The 26,266-nt window shown below is 49.2% G+C and overlaps 1 protein-coding gene across 2 annotated transcripts in view; it reads right to left on the bottom strand.

Moving 5' to 3' along the window:
- Nucleotides 1–25,623, bottom strand: part of LOC132381482 (dapper 1-like) — a 105,699-nt gene extending 80,076 nt beyond the window's left edge. For both annotated transcript variants that reach the window (XM_059950926.1, XM_059950925.1), the window contains exon 1: nucleotides 25,075–25,623. In XM_059950926.1, coding sequence (XP_059806909.1) covers nucleotides 25,075–25,335 — 261 coding nt within the window. In that variant the 5' untranslated portion in view covers nucleotides 25,336–25,623. The remainder of the gene's footprint in view (nucleotides 1–25,074) is intronic.
- Between the last annotated feature and the right edge of the window lie 643 nt (nucleotides 25,624–26,266).

A 26,266-nucleotide genomic window follows, 5' to 3' on the forward strand; every position in this document is an offset into this window, starting at 1 on the left:
GGGCTGCACTTTTCTATGGCTCTATCAGGTTTCAGCAATGAAGGGTCCCGGCCTGAAACATCAACACTTTATTTCCCTCCATAGATGCCGGCCGGCCTGCTGAGTTTCTCCACTGCTCTACATCTCTCTCCTTTCTAATTTTCCTTCTGTCACGGCTTCTCCCTCTTAGCTCTTCAAGCTGTAGTTGTCCCAATTTTACTCTCCTGATCTGCCTCTCCCCCTCCTTTCCCTTCCCTCAACCACCTCCCCTTGCAATACATGGGCCGGCAAGATAGCGTAGTGGTTAGCATAACGGCTTATGGTAGCAGCGAACCAGGTTCAATTCCCACCGCTGCCTGTAAGGAGTTTATACGTTCTCCCCCATGACTGTGTGGGTTTCCTCCGGGTGCTCCAGTTTCCTCCCACAGTCCAAAGACGTACCGGCTGGTAGGTTAATGGGTCATTGTAAATTGTCCTGTGATTAGGCACCATGACCCCACTAGGGAGCACCAGTCCATTGTCTCCCAAACCATTTCCGATCTCATCAGCTCAGGAGATGAGGTCTCCCATCCACGGCCACCAAACTTATAGTTCCCACACTCAGCACTTCCCGTTTCTACCTCCCACCTAAGATTCACAAACCTGCCTGTCCAGGGAGACCCATTGTCTCTGCTTGCTCCTGCCCCACTGAACTCATTTCTGCCTATCCCGACTCTGTTTTATCTCCCCTTGTTCAATCCCTTCCCACCTATGTTCGTGATACTTCCCATGCTTTACGTCTCTTCAAAGATTTCAAGTTCCCTGGCCCCCACCACCTCATTTTCACCATGGACATCCAGTCCCTATAAACCTCTATCCCCCACCAGGAAGGCCTCCAAGCTCTCCGTTTCTTCCTGGATTCCAGACCCAGCCAGTCACCTTCTACCGCCACTCTTCTCCGCCTGGCGGAATTAGTCCTCATCCTTAACAATTTCTCCTTTCGCTCCTCCCACTTCCTCCAAGCTAAAGGTGTAGCCATGGGCACCCGCATGGGTCCTAGCTACGCCCGCCTTTTTGTCGGCCATGTGGAGCAATCTGTGTTCCAAGCCTACACCAGTATCTGTCCTCCTCTTTTCTTGCGTTATATCGACGACTGCATCGGTGCTGCTTCCTGCGCACATGCTGAGCTCGTTGACTTCATTAACTTCGCCTCCAACTTTCACCCCGCCCTCAAATTCACCTGGTCTGTATCCGACACCTCCCTCCCTTTTCTAGATCTTTCTGTTTCTACCTCTGGAGACAGCCTATCCACCGACGTCTACTACAAACCTACAGACTCCCACAGCTACCTAGACAATTCCTCCTCCCACCCTGTCTCCTGCAAAAATGCTATCCCGTTCTCTCAATTCCTCCACCGCATCTGCTCTCAGGATGAGGCCTTTCATTCTAGGACAAAGGAGATGTCTTCCTTTTTTAAAGAAAGGGGCTTCCCTTCGTCCACTATCAACTCTGCCCTCCATCGCATCTCCCGTATTTCACGCACCTCTGCCCTCACCCTATCCCCCCCCCTGCCAGCCCACCAGGGATAGAGTCCCCCTAGTCCTCACCTATCACCCTACCAGCCTACAGGTCCAACGTATAATCCTCCGTAACTTCCGCCACCTCCTACGGGATCCCACCACCAGACACATCTTCCCCTCACTCCCCACTCTTGGCTTTCCACAGGGATCGCTCCTTACACGACTCCCTTGTCCATTCATCCCCCCCCCCATCCCTCCCCACGGACCTCCCTCCGGACACTCATCCCTGCAAACGGAAAAAGTGCTACACCTGCCCCCACACTTCTTCCCTCACCACCATCCCAGGCCCCAGACAGTTCTTTCAGGTGAGGCACCACTTCACCTGCGAGTCAACTGGGGTGATAAACTGTATCCAGTGCTCCCGATGTGGCCATTTATACATTGGGGAGTCCCGCCGCAGACTGGGAGACCGTTTTGCCGAACACCGGCGCTCGGCCCTCCAGCAGTGGCGGGATCTCCCTGTGGCCACACACTTCAATTCCACAGACCACTCCCAATCTGATATGTCTGTCCACGGCCTCCTCTACCGTCAAGGTGAGACCACACGCAGGTCGATGGAGCAATACCTTATCTCCCGCCTAGGTGGCCTCCTAACTGCCGGCATGAGCAACCAACTCACAGACCTCCGTTGATACCTCTGCCCCCCCACCCCCGTTACCCCATCCCTATCTATAATTTTAGTCTGGTTCTCTTTCTCCCCCCTCACTATAATCTCCCCCAGCCCTACCTTTCTTTCTCTTTTATTTCCAATAATTCTCCACCTTCCCCCCTAGCCCATTTCCCTTCAGCCTATCACTTCCCAGCTCTCTACTTCATCCCTCCCCCTCAACCATCCCACGTTACTTCACTCCTGATGAAGGGTTTCGGCCCGAAACGTCGTCACTACCTCCTCCCATAGATGCTGTCTGGCCTGCTGAGTTCTGCCAGCATTTTGTGTTTTTAAATCAGGGGGTGGCTGGGCAACACAGCTCAAAGCGCCAGAAGGGCCGATTCCACGTGGTGTCAATAAATAAATTTAAAAAAAAATAAAATCTCTGTCTTCTTTCTTTTCTTCTCTTTGTATTCCCTCTCCCCCCCCCTCCCCCCCAGCTCTTCTCCTCTCTGCCCACGTCCCTTCCCCCTCAACCATCCCACACACTCCGCTTGGATTGTAGATTTGCCCCGGAAGCACGGTAACAGCTCCCAGATTCCCAGACGAGGCGGCCGGCAGAATAAATCAGTCAGGGCCCCCCCCCACCCCCTGCCTTTCTCGCTCCTCTGGGACCTCCCGCTGGGGGGGGAGGGGAGGGGGCTGCCTTCCACTCTGATAGAGTGGCCTGAATAAAGGTTATAGCCCCTTGGGCTACTAACATCGGAGAGCAGCTGGGAACAATAATTAGAGACCAGGCCGGGAGCAAGCTGACAAGGGGGGCTGGGAGAAGACCCCTGCCCTGTGGAAATGAATACCGTTCAGAGCTGCACTGAGACCTACACAAGCCCGTCATAATTCACCGGAGACAGGGGCCACGATCCCAGTCCGGGCTTCCCATGTAACACCACCCTCTGGACATGGAAGGGTCAAAAAGGTGGATCTTTGATGGACACTCCCACCCCCGGGCTTAGGGGACCTTCAGGGGGAGGTAGTTGGCCTGAACTCTCACCACACCCTTGAGCGGAGTGAAAACGTTTCCACAAGAAAATCAGGTCAATTCATTTCCTGTCTGACACGGTTAAATACATCCATACATCCCACAGCACCCCGTCTGCCTTCCTCGTGTCTCACCCTCTCTCTAATGGGTCTGGTTCTTGTCAACTGACTCCCTAAATCTCCCAAACTGCTCTGTCTGTCTGTCTGGCTCTCTCCCTCACCCCTTCTGTCCCTCCTCTCTCCCTCTCCCTACCGCTCTCACAATCCACACATCACTCTCTCTTCTCCTTCTCTCTCTTCAACTTTCTCTCTCTCCCTGCTCTCCCCCAAAACCCCTTTTTTCATTCTCTCTCCTCCTATCACTTTCACGCTCACATTCTCCTAAAACCTTGCTCCATCCTAGTGTCTGTATCGTTTTTCTCTCTCTCATTTGTTGTCTAATTCTGTTTTCTCCCACCTCTCTCTCTCCCTCTTTCCCTCCTCTCTACCCCCTCACTTTAGGGGTGAGTCCCACTTTTCCACTTCCTCGCTTTACCTCTCTCTCCCTCATACACACATTCCTCTAACCCCTGCTCCCCCTCCCCCTCTCTCTGCCTCACTTTCTCTGTGCCCATTTCTCCCTTACTCCCTCACTCACTCACTCTCCTCAGCCCTCTCCCCATCATGTTGCTTTGCTCCTTCTCTTTCTCTATCACCTCTTTCTCTCTCACTGTTGTTCTCTATCTCCCTCTCTCACTCTCTAACTTTCACACTCTTACCTCTCTTATACGCTTTCTGACTCCCCGTCTCTCTCCTTCTCTCCCCTATCTCTCACTCTCTCAGACTCCTTCCCCCCTCTCTGACCCTCTCTCTCATTCACTGTCTGACTCTCTCACTGTCTTTCTCCTTTCCCCCTACCCTCTCTCTCCCCTCTCTCACAGTCTCTCCCTCTCCCCCTCTCTTTCAGACTCCCCCTCTCTCTCCCTCCCCATCTCTCCCCCTCTCTCTCCCTCTCCCCATCTCTCCCCCTCTATATTCCCCTTCTCTCTCCCTTCTCACTCTCTCCCGTCTCCTCTCCCTCACACTCTCCTCTCTCTCCTTCTCTCTGCCCCTCTTCCCCTCCCTCTCCCACACTCTCTCCCTCCTCCTTTCTCATCCCCCTCCCCCCTCACTCTCCCCTCTCTCACTCTCTCCCCGTCTCTGTTCTCTCTCTATCCCTCTCTGCCCCTCTTCCCCCTCTCCCCTTTCTCCCTTCCTCTCTCCCCCTCTATCTCTCTCCCTCACTCTCTCCCCCACCCCTCTCTCCCCTCTCCCCCTCTCTCTCCCTCTAACACCCACTCTTCCCCTCTCTCTTCCCCTCCCCTCTCCACCCCTCTCCCCCACTCCCTCTGTTCTGTCATTCCCTCGATGGATTTCCATTGCTGACTGTGTGTCAAAGGTTCCCTGGGGTTGAGGCGTCTTTGGGAATGCCCCCAGATCATGTAAAAATACAAACTATTCCACTCCCAACTCCCAGAACTCGGAATGCGCCTCAAATCTCAAAGCACCTCAGCAATCTCTGCAAACCGCAGAGCAGGAGGTTGCCAGGTGTGCACAGCAAGATCCCACACTCTGCCAAGCAACGCCTCTCCATGGTAAATTTATTGTACTAGTAATTAAGCTTTAGTTAATGAACTAGCTTAAATCCCAGCAAGGACGATGCAGAATTTAAAATCCGTTAATTGAAAAGTAAAAAATGAAGACTCATAAAACTAGTGTCAATAATGGATTGTGGTTAAAAAAAACCATCCAGTACCTAGTCTGGCTTACGAAACAGATGCTGTAAAACTACCCAGCAGAACGTTCTGTGGTACCAATTAAGCAGAGATCATTTTAGCCCCTTCAGGGGAGGGAGATAGAAAGACAGAGGCACAGAGAGAGAGAGAGAGACAGAGACAGTGACTGAGAGAGGGAGACAGATAAAAAGAGAGAGAGACTGAAAAAGAGACAGACAGACTGAGAGAGAGACAGACAGACAGACAGACAGAGAGGGACAGAGAGAGAGAGAGACAGACAGAGACAGAGAGAGAGTCAGAGACAGTGACTGAGAGGGAGACAGAGATAGAGAGACACTGAAAGAGAGACGGAGACAGTAACTGAGAGAGGGAGACAGAGAGAGACAGACATAGACAGAGACAGAGACAGTGACTGAAAGAGACAGACAGACAGACAGAGGGACAGAGAGAGACACAGAGAGAGTGACAGAGAGAGACTGAAAGAGAGAGGAAGAGATAGAGAAAGTCAAAAGACAGAAAGACAGAGAGAGACAGAGGGAAGGAGGGAGGGAGAGAGAGAGGGAGAGAGAGAGGGGGAGAGAGGGAGAGACAGGAAAAAGAGGGAAAGACAGGGAGAGGGAGAGGGAAAAGAGAGGGAGAAAGGGGAAGAAAGAGGGGAGAGAGTGGGAAAGAGAGTGAGTGAGAGAGGGTGAGCTGGGAGAGCGAGCAGAGAGTCAGAGGAGAGAGAGGGCGAAGACAGAAGGGAGAGAAGGAAAGGGGAAAGAGGCAGGGAGAGGGAGAGAGTGAGGAGGAGTGAGAGAGGGAAAGAGGGAGGAAGAAAGGGGAGAGAGAGGTGGAGGGGGGATTTAGAGGGCGAGAGACAGGGAGACAGAGAGATAGAGAGAGACTATATCAAGTCAAGTCAAGCTACGATTTTCTCCCACAGTCCAACCTAGGCAGGTTAATTGTCCCGTGGTTAGGTGGGGTTTAAGTTGGGGGTCATCAGGGGTCACTGAGGCAGCACAGCTTGAAGGGCCAGAAGGGCCTTCTCTGCACAGTATTGCTAAACAAATAAGCCAGTTCAAATTGATTGTCATTCGACATGTACACCGCCAAACAACACTCCTCCGGACCACAAATAAATCAACAAATATATTCCAGCAGACTGACATTTAGCACAAGGTGCATTTCGGACACAAGTTAACGCACAAACGGTGTAACCACACCACGATGCTGAATGGATTCCCTGCTGGAATAATGCAGTCTCCTGAAGAGATACATTAGAGAAGCAGGCCCTTCAGCCCCTCTGGGTCAATGCTATCAATCAAGCACCCACCGGACCTGAATCCCATTTTACATTTCTGAACCTCACCCCCTTTGCCCAGCGTTTCACCATCAACTTTCAGTGGCTGGTCAACCCAATAACCCCAGCCGTGCATTAAAAATGTTATTGTGTGTTACAAGAAGAAATCATTTAAAAATAGTTTGGAAAGAGGGCGAGGCGGTGTTCCTGGACCGTTCAGAAGCCTGAGGCCGAATCGGTGCATAAAACATTGAGTGTGTGTGTCTTCAGGCTCCTGTACCTCTGAGGAGAGGAAAGGTGAGTCTCACTCGGGATGGCTGCCACCTCTCTGAGGCAGTTTCAGTGCTCTGGAATGGCGGGGGTGGGTTCAGTGGGGAGGGTTGAACCCGAGATAGATCTGGCCGAGGCAGTAACCCTCTGGGGCTTTTTTTTAGCCCCCTCCCCCGATCCTGAGCACCGGCGCCTCCAGGTCAGACCGTTTCTCCGCGACCCTCGGAGGCAATCTGGCGGCAGGTACGGCTCCAGTCGGGCCCCTTGGTCCCACCTCCTCGGCTGGAGACCCCCGAGATAGGGTGGAGAACGGGGAGGGGGGGAGGCGGCCGACTGGCCGGTCAGAGCCCCCCCCCCCAAACACCCCGCAATGCCTCACCAAACACAGCCCAGGCCGCTGCCTCCTCTCCCCGCTTGGCCGCGGCAGACGTAGCGGTTGGGGCGAGCGCCTTAGGGTTCGATTGTACCTTCTCCCTGGGACCAGGCGGGTTTCCTCCGGGCTCCCCGGCTTCCTCCACCGTTTACAAGCGCGCACTGGGGGCACGGCCGCGCTCCCCGAAGCCTTTGGCCCGACCATCGGCCGTTGCCGCGGAACGTGGAAGAAATACGACTGATCTTTAGCGACCGAGGGGCAGCACAGGATGGAGGCAAGCTGAGGAGAGTTGTGAACTCCGTCAGCCCCAGCATCCAGGGCGTCTTCAAGCAGCGAAGCCTCAAAACAGCGGCGGCCATCATTAAGCAACCCCATCAGCCGAGTGACTCGACGTAACATTCTACCTTCTCTTCCGATTTACCACAGCAGTACGCTTACAGATGTGGCTGTACTTACACCAGTCAGAATCAGAACCTTCGTAGGTGTACAGTTCTGCGCAAAAGTCCCAGGCACACATAGGTACTAGGGTGCCCCAGACTTCTGCACAGCACTGTAGTAATTTTATGTATTGCACTGTACTGCTGCCACAAAAAAAAACAAATTTCATGATGTATGTGAGTGCAGATAAACCTGATTCTGATCTGGGTCTCTGTTGTGGACTGAGAGTGGGAAGGGGGCAGGGAGAGGGGGATCACGGTTGGGAAAAGGGGGAGGGAGCGGGAAGCACCAGAGAGACTTTCTGTAATGACCAATAAACCAATTGTTTGGAATCAAATGACAATAGACAACAGACAGTAGGTGCAGGAGTAGGCCATTCGGCCCTTCTAGCCAGCACCGCCATTCACTGTGATCATGGCTGATCATACACCATCAGTACCCCGTTCCTGCCCTCTCCCCATATCCCTTGACTCCGCTATCTATAAGAGCTCTATCTAACTCTCTCTTGAATGCATCCAGAGACTTGGCCTCCACTGCCTTCTGGGGCAGAGCATTCCACATATCCACCACTCTCTGGGTGAAAAAGTTTTTCCGCATCTCTGTTCTAAATGGCCTACCCCTTATTCTTAAACTGTGGCCTCTGGTTCTGGACTCTCCCATCAGCGGGAACATGCTTCCTGCCTCCAGTGTGTCCAATCCCTTAATAATCTTATATGTTTCAATCAGATCCCCTCTCATGCTTCTAAGTTCCAGTGTAAATGACCTTGCCTGGTGTTTCAGGGCTGGACATCACACCCCCGCCCCCTGCCCTGGCACTCATTCTCTGCCACCTGTCCCAGAATTGCCTCAAGATTCAGGGGAGAAGATTTAGGACGGAGATGAGGAGAAACTGTTTTTCCCAGAGAGTGGTGAATCTGTGGAATTCCCTGCCCAGGGAAGCAGTTGAGGCTTCCTCACTAAATATATTTAAGATACAGTTAGGTAGATTTTTACATAGTAGGGTTATGGGGAAAAGGCAGGTAGATGGAGCTGAGTTTACGGACAGATCAGCCATGATCTTATTGAATGGTGGGGCAGTCTCGATGGGCCAGGTGGCCGACTCCTGCCATCTGGAGGAGTTTCTTATGTTCTTATGACCCCCACCCCTCCTGCGGCCCTCCACCCTCAACATTCCCAACATCCTTTGCTCCCGCCAGATTTACAAACTCACCGTCTGCTCCATATAGACAAGTAGCGAACTGTGCAAAAGTCTTCGGCACATATGCAGTATTTAGCCAGGGTGCCGAAAACTTTTGCACAGGACTGTAGTGATTTTATGACTTGCATTGTACTGCTGCCACAAAAAAAACAACTAAGTTTGCAACCCCTCCGGTGGTGCCCCACCCTCGCCATTCCCAACATCCTCTGCTCCTTCCAGATTCACAAACTTGCTCTCTGCTCCACGTTGACAAATACAGACCTGTGCAAAACCCCTCGGCTCCCTCGCTATACGCCCATGACTTTTGCACAGTACTTTATGTCACCTCTTTATTCGAGTTCCCCATTTTATGACGGGTCTCACCGACGCGGAGGAGGCTGCCACAGGCTTCGTCGAGCACCTCTGCTTCACCAGCCAAAAGCAGAACCTCCTGGTGGGCCAAACTTTTTAATTCTGATTCCCACTCCCGTTCCGACATGTCGATCCACGGCCTCTTCTTGTGCCGAGATGAGGCCACCCTCAGGGTGGAGGAGCAACGCCTCGTATTCCGTCTGGGTAGCCTCCAACCTGATGGTGGGAATATCATTTCCACCTTCCAGTAAAAATATTCTAACCTTCTCCCCTATTCCTCTATTCCCTACTCTGATATACCCGCCTGTGACTTCCCTTCCTCCTTCCCTTTATCCTCTGGTCCGCTCTCCTCTCCGATCAGTTCCCTTCCTCTTCAGCCCTTGACCTTTCCCACCCACCTGGCTTCACCCATCACCTACCAGCAGGCCTCCATCTCCTCCCCCCCATCATCTTCCCCCTTCCTTCTCAGTCCTGAAGAAGGGTCTCAGCCTGAAATGTTGACTGTTTATTCATCCCCGTAGACGCTGCCGGACTTGCTGAGTCCCGGCAGCCTTTTGCGTGACAAGCTTTGGATTTCCAGCCTCTGCAGATTTTCTCGTGTTTGTGATTCACCACGTTACCGTGTCTACAAGGAGTTGGGCGCTACAGTGGCGTAGCTGTGCGGTAATGGAGCACAGGGGAAAGGAAATCGGCCTTTTTTCCAGTGGGATTTCTTTACTTGGGATCAGTTTACGGCATTCGGGAGTCGAACACGTAACGTTCGGATGGTGAGTCACCACCCACTGATAGACAGCACCTTGGGGGAACATCTGCCTTCACACATAGACTGTGTCCGCAAGCACGTGGGAGACATCTGGATGTTCAAACCGGCACCTAGGTGTGAGATGGGAGCCGACCCTTCGCACCTCTGCACCGTTTAACATCCTCTTTGATGTGAAGATAGTCCCCCCCACCCCCATCCAAATAAATTACACAGAAACATCATACGTCGAACAGAAGCAACACCGGCCAGGCCACCCCTCCCCCCCCCACCCACCATGGGTTATGCCCATCTTGATGTCAGTTTACATGAAATACCCTCCTTCTGTGTATCGTCCTCGTCCCTCCATTCCCTTCACAGTTACGCCTCTAAAACCTCTTCGCCCGACCCCACTACTAACTCAATAAACCTTTCCAGACCCTCACCACTCTCTGCAGAAAAGACTTGCCCCCTCACGTTGTCACTTTCCCCCTCTCAACCTCCAAAAGATTACAGCATCACAGTCTGGTGTGAAGGTGGGGGGGTAGGGGGGGAGGTTGCATGACACAGGATCGAAATAAGCTGCAGAGAATTGTAAACTCAGCCAGCTTGTAGTGTTAGAATCAGAACCAGGTGTATTATCACCGGCATGTGACGTAAAATTTATTAACTTAGCAGCAGCAGTTCAATGCCATACATAATCTAGCAGAGAAATGATAATAATGATAATAAATAAAATAATAACAATAAATAAACAAGTAAATCAATTATGTATATTTAATAGATTTAAAAATAAATGTGCAAAAACAGAAAATATTGTATATTTTAAAAAAGTGAGATAGTTTTCAAAGATTCAATGTCCATTCAGGAATCGGATGGCAGAGGGGAAGAAGCTGTTCCTGAATCGCTGAGTGTGTGCCTTCAGGCTCCTGTATCTCCTCCCTGATGGTAACAGTGAGAAAAGGGGACACCTTCACACAGCGATGCCTCAAAAAGGCAATGTCCATTATTAAGGACCCTCATCACCCAGGACATGCCCTCTTCTCACTGCTGCTGTATATGTATATACAGTGTGTGTGTGTATATATATATAGACTTGCCGTGATTCACAGTTTTTACTGCAATGTCCTGCTGCCACATAACAACAAATTTCACCACATGTGCCGATGATATTAAACCAGATTCTACTTTGAAATGCACAGTGAAATGTGTTGCTTGCGTCAACGAGCAACACAGTCCAAGGATTGTGCTGGGGGCCATGTCGCCATGCTTCCAGTGCCCACATAGCCTGCCCACAACCCACTAACCCCAACCAGTATGGCTTTGGACTGTGGGAGGAAACCGGAGCACCCAGTGCAAACCCACGCAGTCACGCGGAGAACGGACAAACTCCTTACGGACAGGGGCAGGAATTGAACCCGGATCGGTGATCGCAGGCACTATTAGGTGATCACACTAACTGCTACATAGTGCAATCACTTAATAGTGCCTGCGATCACCGACCTGGGTTCAATTCCCGCCGCTGCCCATAAGGAGTTTGTACGTTCTAGAAGGAGCCGGGCGATGCAGTAGTGTAGCGGTTAGCACGATGCTATTATGGTTCTGGGCAATCTGGAGCTCGGTGTTCAGTCCCGGTGCCAGTCCGTAAGGAGTCCCTGTACGTCTTCCCGCTGGAATGTGAGAGTTTTCCCCGGGTGCTCTGGTTTGCTCCCACTGTCCAAAGACATACCAGGTAGGTTCATCAGTCATCGTGAACTGTCCCATGATTAGGTTAGGGTTGATCAGGTCGCTGGGGCAGTGTGGCTCAAAGGGCCAGAGAGCCTACTCTGTGTTGTGTGGCTAAAGAGAGAGAGAGAGAGAGTGAGAGATAGAGAGAGAGAGAGTGAGAGAGAGAGTGAGAGAGAGAGAGAGAGAGAGAGAGATAGAGAGATAGAGAGAGAGAGAGAGAGAGAGAGAGGAGAGTGATAGAGAGAGAGAGAGATAGAAAGATAGAGAGAGAGAGAGAGAGAGAGAGAGGAGAGAGAGATAAATAGATAGATAGATAGATAGATAGATAGATAGATAGATAGATAGATAGATAGATAGATAGATAGATAGATAGAGAGAGAGAGATACAAATGTAGATAGACAGATAGTTAGACAGGTAGATAGAGATAGAAAGATAGAGATAGATAGATATACAGATAGATGGGTAGATAGATAAATATATAGACAGACAGACAGATAAATAGATAAACAAATAGATGGATAGATAGATAGATAGATAGATAGATAGATAGATAGATAGATAGATAGATAGATAGATAGATAGATAGATAGATAGATAGATAGATAGATAGATAGATAGATAGATAGATAGATAGATAGATAGATAAACTCAAGGGTTAGTAGGTTAATTGTGTCACAGCTTGTCCATTTGGTCCTGGTATACTGGTGTCCGGGGAATGGAAGAAAGATGTATCCAACTCTGCTTTCTTCCTGATGGCCTTTATAGTGTGTGGCTTCATCAAACTACCTATCAAGCAGGGGTTCCCAAGCTGGGGGCCTCAGACCATTGGTCCGTGGCATAAAGGAGGTTTAAGTAGACACTCACTAATTGTTGCATTGGGCCACGGTTCTACCGTTCCCACTGTTGACAAAAGTGGGCCTGGCCTCACTGGCCTGTGACGTTCGTGTCAGCTGGACATCACCTGACCTTCGTAAGAAAAAATTTTCTCTGCTTGTTACTGCAAGATGCTCTCTTCTTGTTATTATCATGGGGTGGAGGTAGAGGAGCCAGAAGACCCACACACTCAACAACTCAGGGCCAGCTTCTTCCCCTCTGCCACCAAGTTTCTGAATGGACATTTTTAAAGAAATTTATTTATTCATTTATGGACGTGGGCATCCACAGCTAAGCCAGCATTTAATGCCCATGTGCAGTTGCCCTTGAGAAGGTGGTGATGAGCTGCCTACTTCAACAGCTGCAGTCCCTGAGGTGTAGGTGTACACCTTTACTTCCTGAGAAAGCTGAAGAAATTTGGCCTGTCCCCTAAAACCCTCACTAATTTTTATAGATGCACCGTAGAAAGCATTCTTCTAGGGTGCATCACAACCTGGTATGGAAGTTGTCCTGTCCAAGACCGGAAGGAGCTGCAGAAGATCATGAACACAGCCCAGCACATCACACAAACCAATCTTCCGTCCTTGCACTCACTTTACACCACACGCTGTCGGAGCAGTGCTGCCAGGATAATCAAGGATACGACCCACCCTGCCAACACACTTTTTGTCCCTCTTCCCTCCGGGAAAAGATTCAGGAGCTTGAAGACTTGTACGGCCAGATTTGGGAACAGCTTCTTTCCAACTGTGATAAGACTGCTGAACAGATCCTGACCCGGATCTGGGCCGTACCTTCCAAATATCCGGACCTGACTTGCACTACCTTACTTTCCCTTTTCTATTTTCTAATTATGATTTATAATTTAAATTTTTATTATATTTACTTCGATTTGTTCTCCAGGGAGCGCAAAGCACGGAATGAAATATCGCTGTGATGATTGTACGCTCTAGTATCAATTGTTTGCTGACAATAAAGTAAGTAAATTAAGTACACCCACACCCACACTGAACCCATGAACACTACCTCAGTAATTTTCTCAACAGTGCCCCTACTTCCTTAGGAGCCTGCGGAGAATTGGCGTGACACCTCAAACTTTGACAAACTTCGACAGAAGTGCATTGCCTGGCTGCATTAAGGCCTGGTATGGGAACACCAATGCCTTTGGACAGAGAATCCTACAGAAGGTAGTGGATTCGGCCCAGTCCATCACCGGTAAAGCCCTCCCGACCACTGAGCACGCCTACATGAAACGCTGTTGCAGGAAAGCGGCATCTATTATCAGGGACAACCACCACCCCGGTCACGCTGTCTTCTCACTGCTGCCATCAGGTACAAGGTACAAGAACCTCAGGACTCACAACACCAGGTTCAGGAATAGTTGCTACCCGTCAATCAACAGGCTCTCAAACAAAAAGGGGATAACTTCACTCACCCCATCATTGAAATGTTCCCACAACCAATGATCTCATTTAAGGACTCATTATCTCATGTTCTCGTTATTACTGCTATTTATTTACATTTACATTTGCACAGTTTGTTGTCTTCTGCACTCTGGTTGATCTTTCATTGATCCTGTTACAGTTACTATTCTATAGATTTGCTGAGTATGCCCGCAGGGAAATGAAACTATGGTGACATATATGTACTGATAATAAATGTACTTTGAAGTCTGAATTTTGTTCTTATTTAATGTAATTTTTATATATGCTTTGTGTTGTACTTTTGTAGTTTTTTTATTATTTATTTATTGCAATGTACTGCTGCCACAAAAGAAAAACATTTACGATATATGCCAGTGATATTAAATCTGATTCTGGTAATAAATCCTCCAATCTGAAGATAACAGGTTGGGCCACTTAGTACGGGAGATGAGCAGAAACTGTCACAGACAGTCGGTGGGGGGGGGGGGGAGGGCGGGTGGGATTGCTCTGTGAGCCAGTATGGACAATGGGCTGAATGGCCTCTTTCTCCACCATGAGGAAAATCAAGGACAGTGTCCAGCCCCATGCCTCCGCATCCACAAACTGTGGTGGGATGTGCGACCTCCTCGTGCAGGGAGTGGTTCAGGAGCACGGCACCAAGACTGGAGAAACGTCCGCCACCAAGGTACGGCCACGGCTAGCGTAACGCTATTACGGGTCAGGGTGTCCCGGAGTTCAGAGTTCAATCCCTGCACCATTCTGTGAGGAGTCTCTGTCCGTTCTCCCCGTGGAATGCATGCGTGCTCCAGTTTCCTAGCGATGTTTTGTTGTTGCTCAGTCGCTGAGTCGAGTCTGACTCTTCGTGACCTCATGGACTCCTGCAGAGCAAGCCTTCTTGTTGGAAACTGCCTCCCTAAGATCCCCCAAGGTCACACCCATTGTCTGAGTGATATTATCTATCCTTCGTAGCCTCTGTCTTCCTCTCCTTCCTTTACCTTCTGTTTGACCCAACGTGAGAGTCTTCCCCAAGGAATCCTGTCTCTTCATGATGTGGCCAAAATATTTGAGCTTTTCTCGCGTGATCAAGCCTCCTCATGAGCAGTCCGGCTGTATTTCTTCAAGTACTGACTCATTGGATCTTCTTGCTGTCCAACGAACTCTTAAAACTTCCCTCCAGCATCCAAGTTCGAAGGCGTCGATACTTTTGTATTCAGCCTTCACGACATAAACCACGTTTAAAGACACTTGGTCAGCATCAGATAGGAAAGGTTTCGGGGGATATGGATCAAACAATGGCAAACGGGACTACATGAGATTGCGGTCATGGTTAGCATGGCCCAGTTGGGCCGAATGGCCTGTTTCTTTGCAGTATGGCTCTATAATTGTCCAGCTCTCACAACTGGAAATACCATAGAGTTGACTATATGAATCTTTGTAGACAATGTTATGTCTCTGCTCTTCAGCATTTTATCTAAATTATCTAACGTCGTACCAATTCGGTTAATTCGTCATTGTAAATTGTCCCGTGGCGGCCTGGCAGTGTAGTGGTAAAGTACAGACATCCGGGGTTCAATTTCCTCCGGGCGCTCTGGTTTCCTCCCACAGTCTAAAGACATACCGGTCATTGTAACAAACAAGAGAAAGTCTGCAGATGCTGGACATCCGAGCAACACGCACACAAAGAGCTGGAGGAACTCTGCAGGCCGGGCAGCATCTGTGGAAAACAGTAGAGTCGACGTTTCGGCCCGAAGCCCTTCAGCAGGACTGGAGAAAGAAAGCTGAGGAGTAGATTTGAAAGGTAGAGGGAGGGGAGAGAGAAACGCCAGGCGATAAGTGGAACTTTGGAGGGGGAGGAGGAATGAAGGAAAGAGCTGGGAAGTTGATTAGTGAGAGAGACAGGAAGAAAGAAGAAGTGGGGGGTGTGGAGAGGATGGGTCCTGTGATTCGAATCGGTTTAAATCAGGGGATTTGTGTGGCTCAGAGGGACCTGCTCAATAAATTAATCAATAAAACTCAAATTAAATTAATCGGGCTTGTCAGGGGGCTGATGGAGAGGTGCAGCTCAAAGGACTGAAAGGGCCTAATTCACACTGTATCAGTAAATAAATAAACCAAAAAAATACCTTGGCATATAAGAGCGCAAAGATAAACCTGCCTCTGGTTTTGATCGTGCGGGAGCAGGAGATGATGAATCCGAGCAGCCTGTCAAACTCACCGGCCAGCACTCTCAGGTAAGTCACCCGGACCCTGCTCGAGTGGCAGTTCGAGGGGTCCTCCCCCTCAGTCCCTCCAAAGTGCTGATGGAGAGCGGGGGAGTCTGGGACCAGAGGGCACAGCCACAGAATGCAAGGATATCTCGTTAGGAAAGGTGGGGAGGAATTTCTGTGCCTGAGGGTGGTGAACCTGTGGAATTTATTGCCACAGATGGCCGTGGAGGTCAGGTCATCAGAGACGTGTAAAGTGGAGGTTGGATAGATTTTTGCATAGTTGGGGAATTAAGGGTTATGGGGGAAAAGGCAGGTCGGTGGAGATGGTCAGCCATGATCTTATTGAATGGCGGAGCAGGCTCAATGGGCCAGATGGCCGACTCCTGCTCCTATTTTGTTTGTTCTTATGTTCTTGATCAGTCGGGGCGTCAGAGGTTACGGGGAGAAGGCAGGAGAATGGGGTCGAGAGGGATATTAAATCTGCCATGATCGAATGGCAGAGCAAGCGCAGTAGGCCTAGTGGCCTAGCTCTGGTCCTACATCTTATGGTCGTACACACTCACTCCACCACAGGGTGCCTTCAAGATGAAGGACAGGGATTCAGTGTCCTTGTCAAGGTTGCTCATTGGTACTGGAAGCAGTTCATTATTGTCACAGGTACCGAGACAGAGGGGCAAGCTTGGCCTTGCGGGCTGTTGATACAGATCAGGTCGTTACACAGGGCACTAAGGTCCAACGAGGCAAAACAATAACAATGCAAACACAAAGTACCCTGCAGATGCCGTGGTCAAATCAACACTGAGAAAAGCTGGATGAACCCAGCAGGTCGGGCAGCACCTGTTGAAATGAGCAGTCGATGTTTCGGGCCGAGACCCTTCGAGTCCTGAGGAGTCCTTGACTGCTCACTTCAACGGATGCTGGCCGACCTGCTGAGTTCATCCAGCTTTTGTACGCGTTGACAATGACAATGCAGAGTGGAGCGTGACAGGTTCAGGGAGAGTGCAGTTAATAAAGTGTGAGGCTATAACAAGGAAGTTTGTGAGGACGGGAGGACATCTTATTGCACAAGAGGTTCTTTCAGGGTAGAAGCCGTCCTTAAGCCTGGTGGTACGCACTTTTGGGCTTTTGCATCCTCTGCCCGATGGGAGAGGGGGGAAGAGGCAATGCCTCCAGAGGGTGACAGCGTCCTTAGAGGGGGAAGCTGTTTCCCGTGATGTGATGAGAAGCTCTCTGCAGTTTCCTGTGGTCACACACAGAGCGGTTGCCAAACCAAGCCAGTGATGAATCCAGACAGAATGCTTTCCATGGAGCATCAATAAAAATCGGTCGGGCTCAGAGGATTCAAAGTGCATATAGCATCAAAGTTTGTATGCAGTTTGCAACCCAGAGATTCATCTGCCCCGCAGACAGCCGCAAAACAAATTAAACCTTGGGACCCATTCAGACAAAAACATCAACCTCCCCCACACACACAAAACAACAAATCACGCCAAATGGCAACAAGAACATCAAACCCCACCACACGAAAAGAACGAATTGCGCAAACAGCAACAAGAACATTAATGCCCCCCCACACACACAGAAAACACAAATTGTGCAAACAGCTGTAACATTAACCCCCATACGCGCAAAAAAAACAAATCGTTCCGACAGCAACAATACCATTAACTCCACACACGCAAAAAAAAAGACCCCACCAAACGGCAACGAAACATCAACCTCCCCATGCAAAAAAATTGCTCTAAAAGCAACAAGAACATTACCCCTCCCCCATGTGCAAAGAAAACAAATTGTCCAGACAGCAACAAGACCATTAACCCTCACACGTAGAAAAAAATAAACCCTGCCAAACAGCATCAAGAACGTCAACCCCCCCCCCACACACACACAACAAAAACAAATTACGCAAAAAGCAAGAAAGGTTAACCCTCCCCATGTGCAAAAAAAAACAAATGGTGCAAACAGCAACAAGACCATTAACCCCCACACGCGCAAAAAAAACAAAACCCGCCAAACAGCAATGAAACATCAACCCCCCACCCAAAAAAAATTGTGCAAACAGCAACAAGAAATTTAACCCCTCCCCACATGCAACAAAAAATAATCTAATTGTACAAACAGCAACAAGGACATCTTGTGACGTTGGCACATTGTAAATTAATGCAATGAGGAGTTTACTGCAGTCAATGAATAAAGCAGAGTGACTTGTTCGTATATATTATGAATAAAGTATACATTTGGGAAAAAATTAATGCTAACTACATCCAAAAATGGAGAGTCAACAACTCTGAATTCATACTGATGTTTTTTCTGCAACAGATCAGTCGTTGCCTGTGAGTCATAGTCACAGAGTCACAGGGTCAGAGAATGATACATCATAGAAACAGGCCCTTCAGCCCACTGAGTCTATGCTAGACATCAGCCACCCTTTCACACTAATCTGACACTTATCCCATTTCTTTTTTTAAATTCTCCCCACATTCAACTCCCCCCTCCCACCCAAATACACCCTGAGGACAAGTAATTCACAAACCCACTCGACTCTGAGGTGCAGGAGGAAACTGGAAGACCCCGAGCTCTTGGTTGGGGACCAGAGCTGCTAATGTTCCCAATAATCCTAGTCCATACAGCTAGATACACTTGGAGACAAGCCACACACCAGGGCCAACACTTATAAAACCATAAGACATAGGAGCAGAATTAGGCAATTGGGATCATTGAATCTGCCCTGCCATTCCATTATAGCAGATTTATGATACCACTCAACCACATTCCCCTGCCTTCTCTCTGTAACCTTTGACACCCTGACTAATCAAGACCCATCAACCTCTGCTTTAAATATAACCAGTGACCTGGTCTCCACAGCCACCTGTGGCAATGAATTCCACAGATTCACCACTCTCTAGCTAAAGAAAGTCCTTAAGACCAAAAGAGATCAGAGCATTGAGTATAGGAGTTGGGATGTAATGTTAAAATTGTACGAGACATTGGTGAGGCCAAATTTGGAGTATTGTGTACAGTTCTGGTCACTGAATTATAGGAAAGATGTCAACAAAATAGAGAGAGTAGAGAGGAGATTTACTAGAATGTTACCTGGGTTTCAGCATGCAAGTTACAGAGAAAGGTTGAACAAGTTAGGTCTTTATTCTTTGGAGCATAGAAGGTTGAGGGGGGACTTGACAGAGGTATTTAAAATTATGAGGGGTTGATGTGGATAGGTTTTTTCCATTGAGAGTAGGGGAGATTCAAACAAGAAGACGTGAGTCAAGAGTTAAGGGGCAAAAGTTTAGGGGTAACACGAGGGGGAACTTCTTTACTCAGAGAGTGGTAGCTGTGTGGAATGTGCTTCCAGTAGAAGTGGTTTGATTTTATCATTTAAAAAAAAAATTGGATAGGTATATGGACAGGAAAGGAATGGAGGGTTATGGGCTGAGTGCAGATAGGTGGGACTAGGTAAGAGTAAGTGTTTGGCATGAACTAGAAGGGCCGAGATGGCCTGTTTCTGTGCTGTAATTGTTATATGGTTATTTGGAGATACGAGCAGAATTAGTCTATCTGCAATATTGAGTCTGCTCTGCCGCTTCCTGATGTCTGGTCTATTTTCCCTCTCATCCCCAAGCTCCTGCCTTCTCCCCTTATCTCTTCATGCCCTGACCAATCAAGAGTCTAGCAACCTTTCCTTAAATCTACCCAATGTCCTGTGCCAACGAATTCCACAGATTCACTACTCTCTGGCTAAAGTTCCTCCTAATCTCTGTTCGAAAGGGACGTCCCTCAATTCCGATGATGTGTCCTCTGGTCCTTTAAGAAACATCCTCTCCTTACAGCTACAGTTTGACCGAGTTCCTGCACACGGCACTGATCACCAAATCTCCAGGACACCTATATCAGTGTGACAACAGTCGCAGTGTGGACTGGGGGGGGGGGGGGTTTCAGGAATGGGGAAAAGAGGTCAGCTACATTCTGGGGCAGCTGGGACCATCTTCCATCCGGATTATAATCATTTTCCCATTCATAAGTTAACACGAGGAAACCTGCAGATGCTGGAAATTCGAGCAACACACACAAAATGCCGGTGGAACGCAGCAGGCCAGGCAGCATCTATAGGGAGAAGCGCTGTGCTCCCGGATAGTGCTTCTTCCTATAGATGCTGCCTGGCCTGCTGCGTTCCACCAGCATTTTGTGTGTGTTGCTCCCATTCATAAGTTGCTCCTTTTGGTCCAATTGGACCTTGATGACAATGATGCAAATCTAAACTCATCACATTGCTAGGTTCAAAGTTCGGAATCAGAATCAGGTTTCATATCACCAGCACATGTCATGAAATTTGTTGTCTTTGTAGCACCAGTATAATGAAATACATAATAGAGAAATAACTGTGAATTACAATAAGTATAGAGATATATATAAAATAGCTAAAATAAATAAAGTAATGGAAAAATAGAAATAAAAAAGTAGTGAGGTAGAGGTCATGGGTTCAATGTCCATTCAGAAATCTGTTGGCGGAGGGGAAGAAGCTGAATCATTGAGTGTGTGTCTTCAGGCTCCTGTACCTCCTCCCTGATGGTAGCAATGAGAAGAGGGCATAACCTGGGTGATGGGGGTCCTTAATGATGGATGCCACCTTTTTGAGGCATCGCGCCTTGAAGATGTCCTGGATACTACGGCGGCTAGTGCCCGTGATTGAGCAGATTGAGTTTATAGCTCTCTACAGCTTATTTCGATCTTGTGCAGTAGCCCCCCTCCCCCATACGAAACGGTGATGCAGCCAGTTAAAATGTCCTCTATAGTACATCTGTGGAAATATTCGAGTGTGTTTGATGACATACCAAATCTCTTCAGACTCCTAATGAAATATAGCCAAGGCAAATTTAGTATCAAAGTGCATATATGTCACTATTCACAACCCTGAATTTTATTTTCCTGCAGGCATTCACAGTAGAACGGAACAACTACAACAGTTATCCATGCTGAACCAGGAGCCAGCTGGTCCGTATTTCTCTCAGCCTGGCCTATCCATCTCCCTGTCAAAGTGCCTTTTAAACATCGTTAATGTACCTGCTGAGCGGCAGGCTGGAGATATGTCTCTACCAAAGGAGGTGTAAGTTGCTCCTACCCTCCGCTAGCCTGCAGGTCACCCTTGGGCAAGGTGTAGCCCCTGTTTAGCCCCCTGATCAGGGTCATGTGAAGCCATGGGGGCAGGTGGTGGACGGTTGTACGAGCAGCCGGTGCAGATCACAAGTCCTGGTTATGGGACCACTGGCGCCAGGCAGACAATCTCTGAAGAGTATTGGTAATGGCTGGAGTCACCCGTCTTGTAAAGACACTGCCCAGAAGGAGGCAATGGCAAACCACTTCTGTAGAAAAGTTTGTTAAGAACAAACATGGTCAAAAGCCACGATCGTCCACGTCAGACAACACGGCTCAAAATGAATGAACGTACCTGCCTCAACCACTTTGTTCTATTTACAGAAAACCTATATTTTCACGTTTTTAATAGAACAAGCTGGGTCCATGCGGCAGTTACAACATAGCAGGTTAAGGGGGAAGCTTCTTCACTCAGAGTGTGGAACGAGCTGCCGTCGGAAGTGACGGATGTGGGTTCGATTGCAACATTTAAGAGAAGTTTGGGTAGGTACATGAATGGGAGGGGTACGGTTCGGGTGCTGGTCACTGGGACTAGGCAGAATAACTGTTCGGCAAGGACTAGATGGGCTGAAAGGTCTGTTTCTATGCTACAGCCACAAAATGCTGGAAAAACTCAGCAGGCCAAGCTGAATCTATGGAAATGAACGAATGGTCGACGTTTTGGGTTTGTGGTAACGGTACAGTGCAATACAACAAAAATGACCACAAGTTACAATAAAAAATAGATAAAAGATAAAGTGGCGGCCAGCGCCAGCAATCGAGTTTTTCAATTCCTGCTCTGTCTGTAAGACGTCTGTACATTCTCCCCGCGTGACTACGAAAAGAGAGAGAGAGAGAGAGAGATAAACATTATAAGCAAAGGAGAGCAGGGCCACTGTGCGTACCAGGGCCACTGTGCATACCAGGGGCCACTGTGCGTACCAGGGCCACTGTGCGTACCAGGGGCCACTGTGCGTACCAGGGCCACTGTGCGTACCAGGGCCACTGTGGCACCAAGGGCATGCCACCCTTCCCGAAGGGCCCTCTATCAATTAAGCCATCGGCTGAGAATGTGGTGTTTCCACCGGTGGCGTAATTGGAAGGGGAAAACTGAAATCCAGGCCGCTCTCTGTAGAAGAGATCGATAGTGTTACATGACTGTTGCTGTACCATGGTAACGTACTGACACATTTACAGCTCGGGGGGTGTCGGAGTTTGGAGTTCAATTCCGCGTCCTCTGTAAGTTTCTGTGTCCTTCCCTCATTTATATATTGTTTATAATACAGAGTAAGACCCTTCCGAGCCCCACCACCGATTTAACCCTAGCCTAACCACGGGACAATTTACAATGACCAATCATCCGAGCGACCAATATGTCTTTGAACGGCGGGAGGAAACCAGAGCACCCGGAGGAAATCTACGCGGTCACGGGAAGAACGTACAAACAGGCAGCCTGGGTCACCTGCGGCGGTGCAGCGTCATGCTGTTTGTGCGTTTCCTCCAGTTTCCACAAGGCGTACCGGTTCGTAAGTTAATTGGCCAATTGCCCTGTGATTAGGCTAGGGAAAATGGTGGTTTGCTGGGCGGCATGGCTCGGTGGGCAGGGAGGTCCCGTCCTGTGCTGCGCCTCTGAGTGGAAAAATACAGAACAAATCCTGTGAAGCAGAAGTGATGAAGAATGTAGGAGATAGAATACATGCTGCTAGGTCCGTCAGTGACGTAGGCAATGTATTGAAGGATCCAAAGGTCCATTTATTATAAAGTGTGTGTGTGTTAGTGTGTGTGTGTGTGTGTGTGTGTGTGTGTGTGTGTGTGTGTGTGTGTGTGTGTGTGTGTGTGTGTGCGCGCGCGTGGTGTGTGTGTGTGTGTGTGCGTGTGAGTGTGTGTGTGTGAGTGTGTGTGTGTGTGTGTGTGTGTGTGTGTGTGTGCGCGCGCGTGGTGTGTGTGTGTGCGTGTGTGCGTGCGTGCGTGGGTGTGTGTGTGTGCAGTATACAACTCTGAGAATTGTCTTCTCCAGATAGCCACGGAACAAAAAACGTGGAAGTTGTTCAAAGAAAGACATCAATCCCTCCCCCCCCAGCAGAAAAATAAAAAGATCTCTCAATCGCACCAGACAGCAGCAAGAATATTGAACCCCAAATGCCCAACCTCCTCCTTTGGGTAAAAAACAGTAAGGATCAAACCACAAGGAAGGGTTGGTAACTGGAGCTTGACCACAAAAGCACCAGGAAACGCCAAACAGTGTCCTCCTTTGTCTCAGGGAAGTGGGAGTGAGCACGGGGAAACTTCCAGGCCGTAGGGTTGCAGCCCCTGGTGAGCGAAGGGTGGGAGGCCAGGGATGAGCTGCACGAAGGTCACAGAGGCCCAGTGCGGAGAAACCAGGTCACCCGCCTTCCCAGAATCACTCATCAGTGTGGAATCAAGTCTTCCCGTCCTATTGGCACCCTCCCCCGTGCCGGGTCTGGAAGTGAGTGAGAGGCAATGCCTCAGACAACGCCTTCGCCCAGTGGCGGGTGGATAGACGGGCTAATTTTCCAGCACCCGCCAGCACCCAGAGGCCAAGCAACATACACACTCACACACACACACACTCACTCACACACTCCCTCACTCTCACACATACACACTCACACACACACACACACACACTCACTCACTCACACACACACACACTCACTCACTCACACACACCCTCACTCACACACATACACACACACACACACACACACACACACTCACTCACTCACACACACACACACACTCACTCACTCACACACACACACTCACTCACACACTCACTCACTCACACACATACACACACACACACACACCCTCCGCCATCTCCACGCAGACTGTGCGTGTGCAAGGTGCTGGAGGAACTCAGCAGGTCAGGCGGAAGGGAATGAAACAGTCGACGTTTCGGGCCGAGTCCCTTCTTCCCAGCGCCGATCCCGGCACCCAGGGCTCTGGCTTCACCCGCTCCAGCCAGAGAGGGGGACAGGAGCGCGACAAAGAGCGGTCCACACGTGAAGCCAACTGGCAGTTGGCTTTCTGAACGTTAGCAAGCCACTTCAAGGTCAAAAACATCACCAGCCTGAAGTCACCCTTTGAAAACGTCTCTATTTACCAAGATACCATTTTGACAGCCACTGGCACCGCCCCTTTAATTCCACATTATCTGCTTGCCCTAATAATATCTTTCTTAAAGAGAAAGTGTGAATGTCGGTTTAAAAAAACAACACACGCCTGATTATTTCAACTGTGCTCCCCTTGTAAAACAATTTACTGACAAAATTCTATTTCAATAGAAAATTAGATTTCATTGGGAAATTGGCTATATTGTAACCACATAACACGCAATTGCTTGTAACCATGATACCTGCTATAAATATCTCTTATGTAATCTGTGCGATTACAGGATTTAATCTAGCACATAGTTTGGGAGATAATTGTACACTAGTTCTAAAACTGCTGCAGGCTAGTAGCTGATACCCAGGGCCATGAATATGTTTCAAGTAGAACGCGGCCATTCAGCCCATCGTCTCGGTTGTCGGCCCTTACTTTCAGTGCCATCTTAAGAGGGGGCGCGTTGTGGGGAAGGCAAAGGATTAACGCTGACTCACATATTTTTTTGTGTGTAAACATGCACTGGGTTTTCATTTGCCAGTGTGTTACAGTTTGCAACCGCCACCAACACCCATCTTAATTTTAAATCTTTAATCGCGGGGTCGACTGGCCGAGGTTTCAGTCACGCCAGGAATACTGACCACATTTCCCAATTACGGTCAAAGGGACTGAAACTCCATACAAAGTCATGTTACTTGCAAACGTCCAACAAAGGGCAGAGAAACCTCAGGCCAAATATTTAAAATAAACACTCACATCTAATGGAATGTCACAATGCATTTCAACGTGTTTGCAGGCTTTCAAAGCCAAATTAAGACGGGTTGCAATAAATATATCGGGGAGCGTGTGTACCCTTTTAGCTCAGAGCCTGTCCCAGCTCAGTTAACGGGCATCCGATGTCTTGCTTGCAAAATTGTGTCTGGGCATTGTTACGCCGGTGGTCAGAAGCGGAGAGTGTGGGGAGAATGGGTGGCGGTGGGGGGGGGGGGGGGAAGAGACGACTACAGAAGCGGCCACTCACCAAATGTCTCCTCAGACTGTTGCCTTCTGCGTCCCTAAGACTGCCGCCTGGGTAGAAGGTGTCGCCTCCGTTTAAATCCCAGTTCAACACGAGCGGGTCCTGTTCGCGTCTATTCCCTGCGATCTGTAAAGCCTCTTTCACCAGAAATTCCTGCCTCTGCCTCAGGAACTGCAGCTCCAGGAGGCCGGCGAGACTGGCCTCCAGACGCTCTTTATTTCTGCTTCGATCCAGGTTCACCGGGAGCGACAAGCCCGAGAGCATCTCGCTATTCCGGGGTGTTATCGCTCGCCTCACTCGCCCTGAATGAAGCTGGCAGGGATGTATGTATCAAACCCGCAGGATTTCCATGTGGCCCCGGTTTGATACTGTATCCCTAAGCAATTGATACAGTGTGTGTGCATGTGTGCGTGTGAGTGTGTGTGTGTGTGTGTGTGTGTGTGTGTGTGTGTGTGTGTGTGTGTGTGTGTGTGTGTGTGTGTGAGTGTGTGTGTGTGTGTGTGTGTGTGTGTGTGTATGTGTGTGTGTGTGTGTGTGTGTATGTGTGTGTGTGTGTGTTACACTTTTTTTGGTCAATTTCATTAGAGGAAACTGACATGTAAGACGGGCTATGTCACTCAACCGGTAATTAACATTAGAAACCCCGCCCCTATTTCTTTCTCTCTCTCTCTGATTCGCCAGTCACTTTCTCTCATTACATCACCCATCAAAAGCCTGGACTAACGTCCTTATTTGAAGGCTATTTTTATTGCTGTACATTGTTAAACGTGTCTGTGAGTGATTATAACTTCCTCTCCGTCTCTCTCACTCTCTCTCTCGCCGCCTCCAATTCCTGGCCCCAGTCTGCGCGATCTGTAATATTCCCCCGGGATTTTGTTGCTCCCAGATTAAGGGCTGAATAACGGGAAGGGACGGTAGGGTGTGCTGGCGTGCTGGGGAGCAGTCACGTTGCAGTGCGACCTCATCTAAAACAGATGCGTTTATTCCGGGGGAAAGAAAGCCGGTTTGAAAGTATCAGAGACGGGAGAGGGAGAATAGCTCGGGAGAGACAGGATAGTCCAATCCTGGAAAAAGAGCAGGCTCTGAAAGTAGGAAGCGACATCTAAGAGTTCTTCTCGGAATTAAACGCGGAGGGGGGGGGGGGTGGAAACAGTTTAATCTCTCCGGTGTCTCGTGCAAGATTCTTTGCATTCCA

This window comes from Hypanus sabinus, chromosome 26, assembly GCF_030144855.1.
Source record: "Hypanus sabinus isolate sHypSab1 chromosome 26, sHypSab1.hap1, whole genome shotgun sequence".
In the NCBI taxonomy this organism is placed as follows: domain Eukaryota; kingdom Metazoa; phylum Chordata; class Chondrichthyes; order Myliobatiformes; family Dasyatidae; genus Hypanus; species Hypanus sabinus.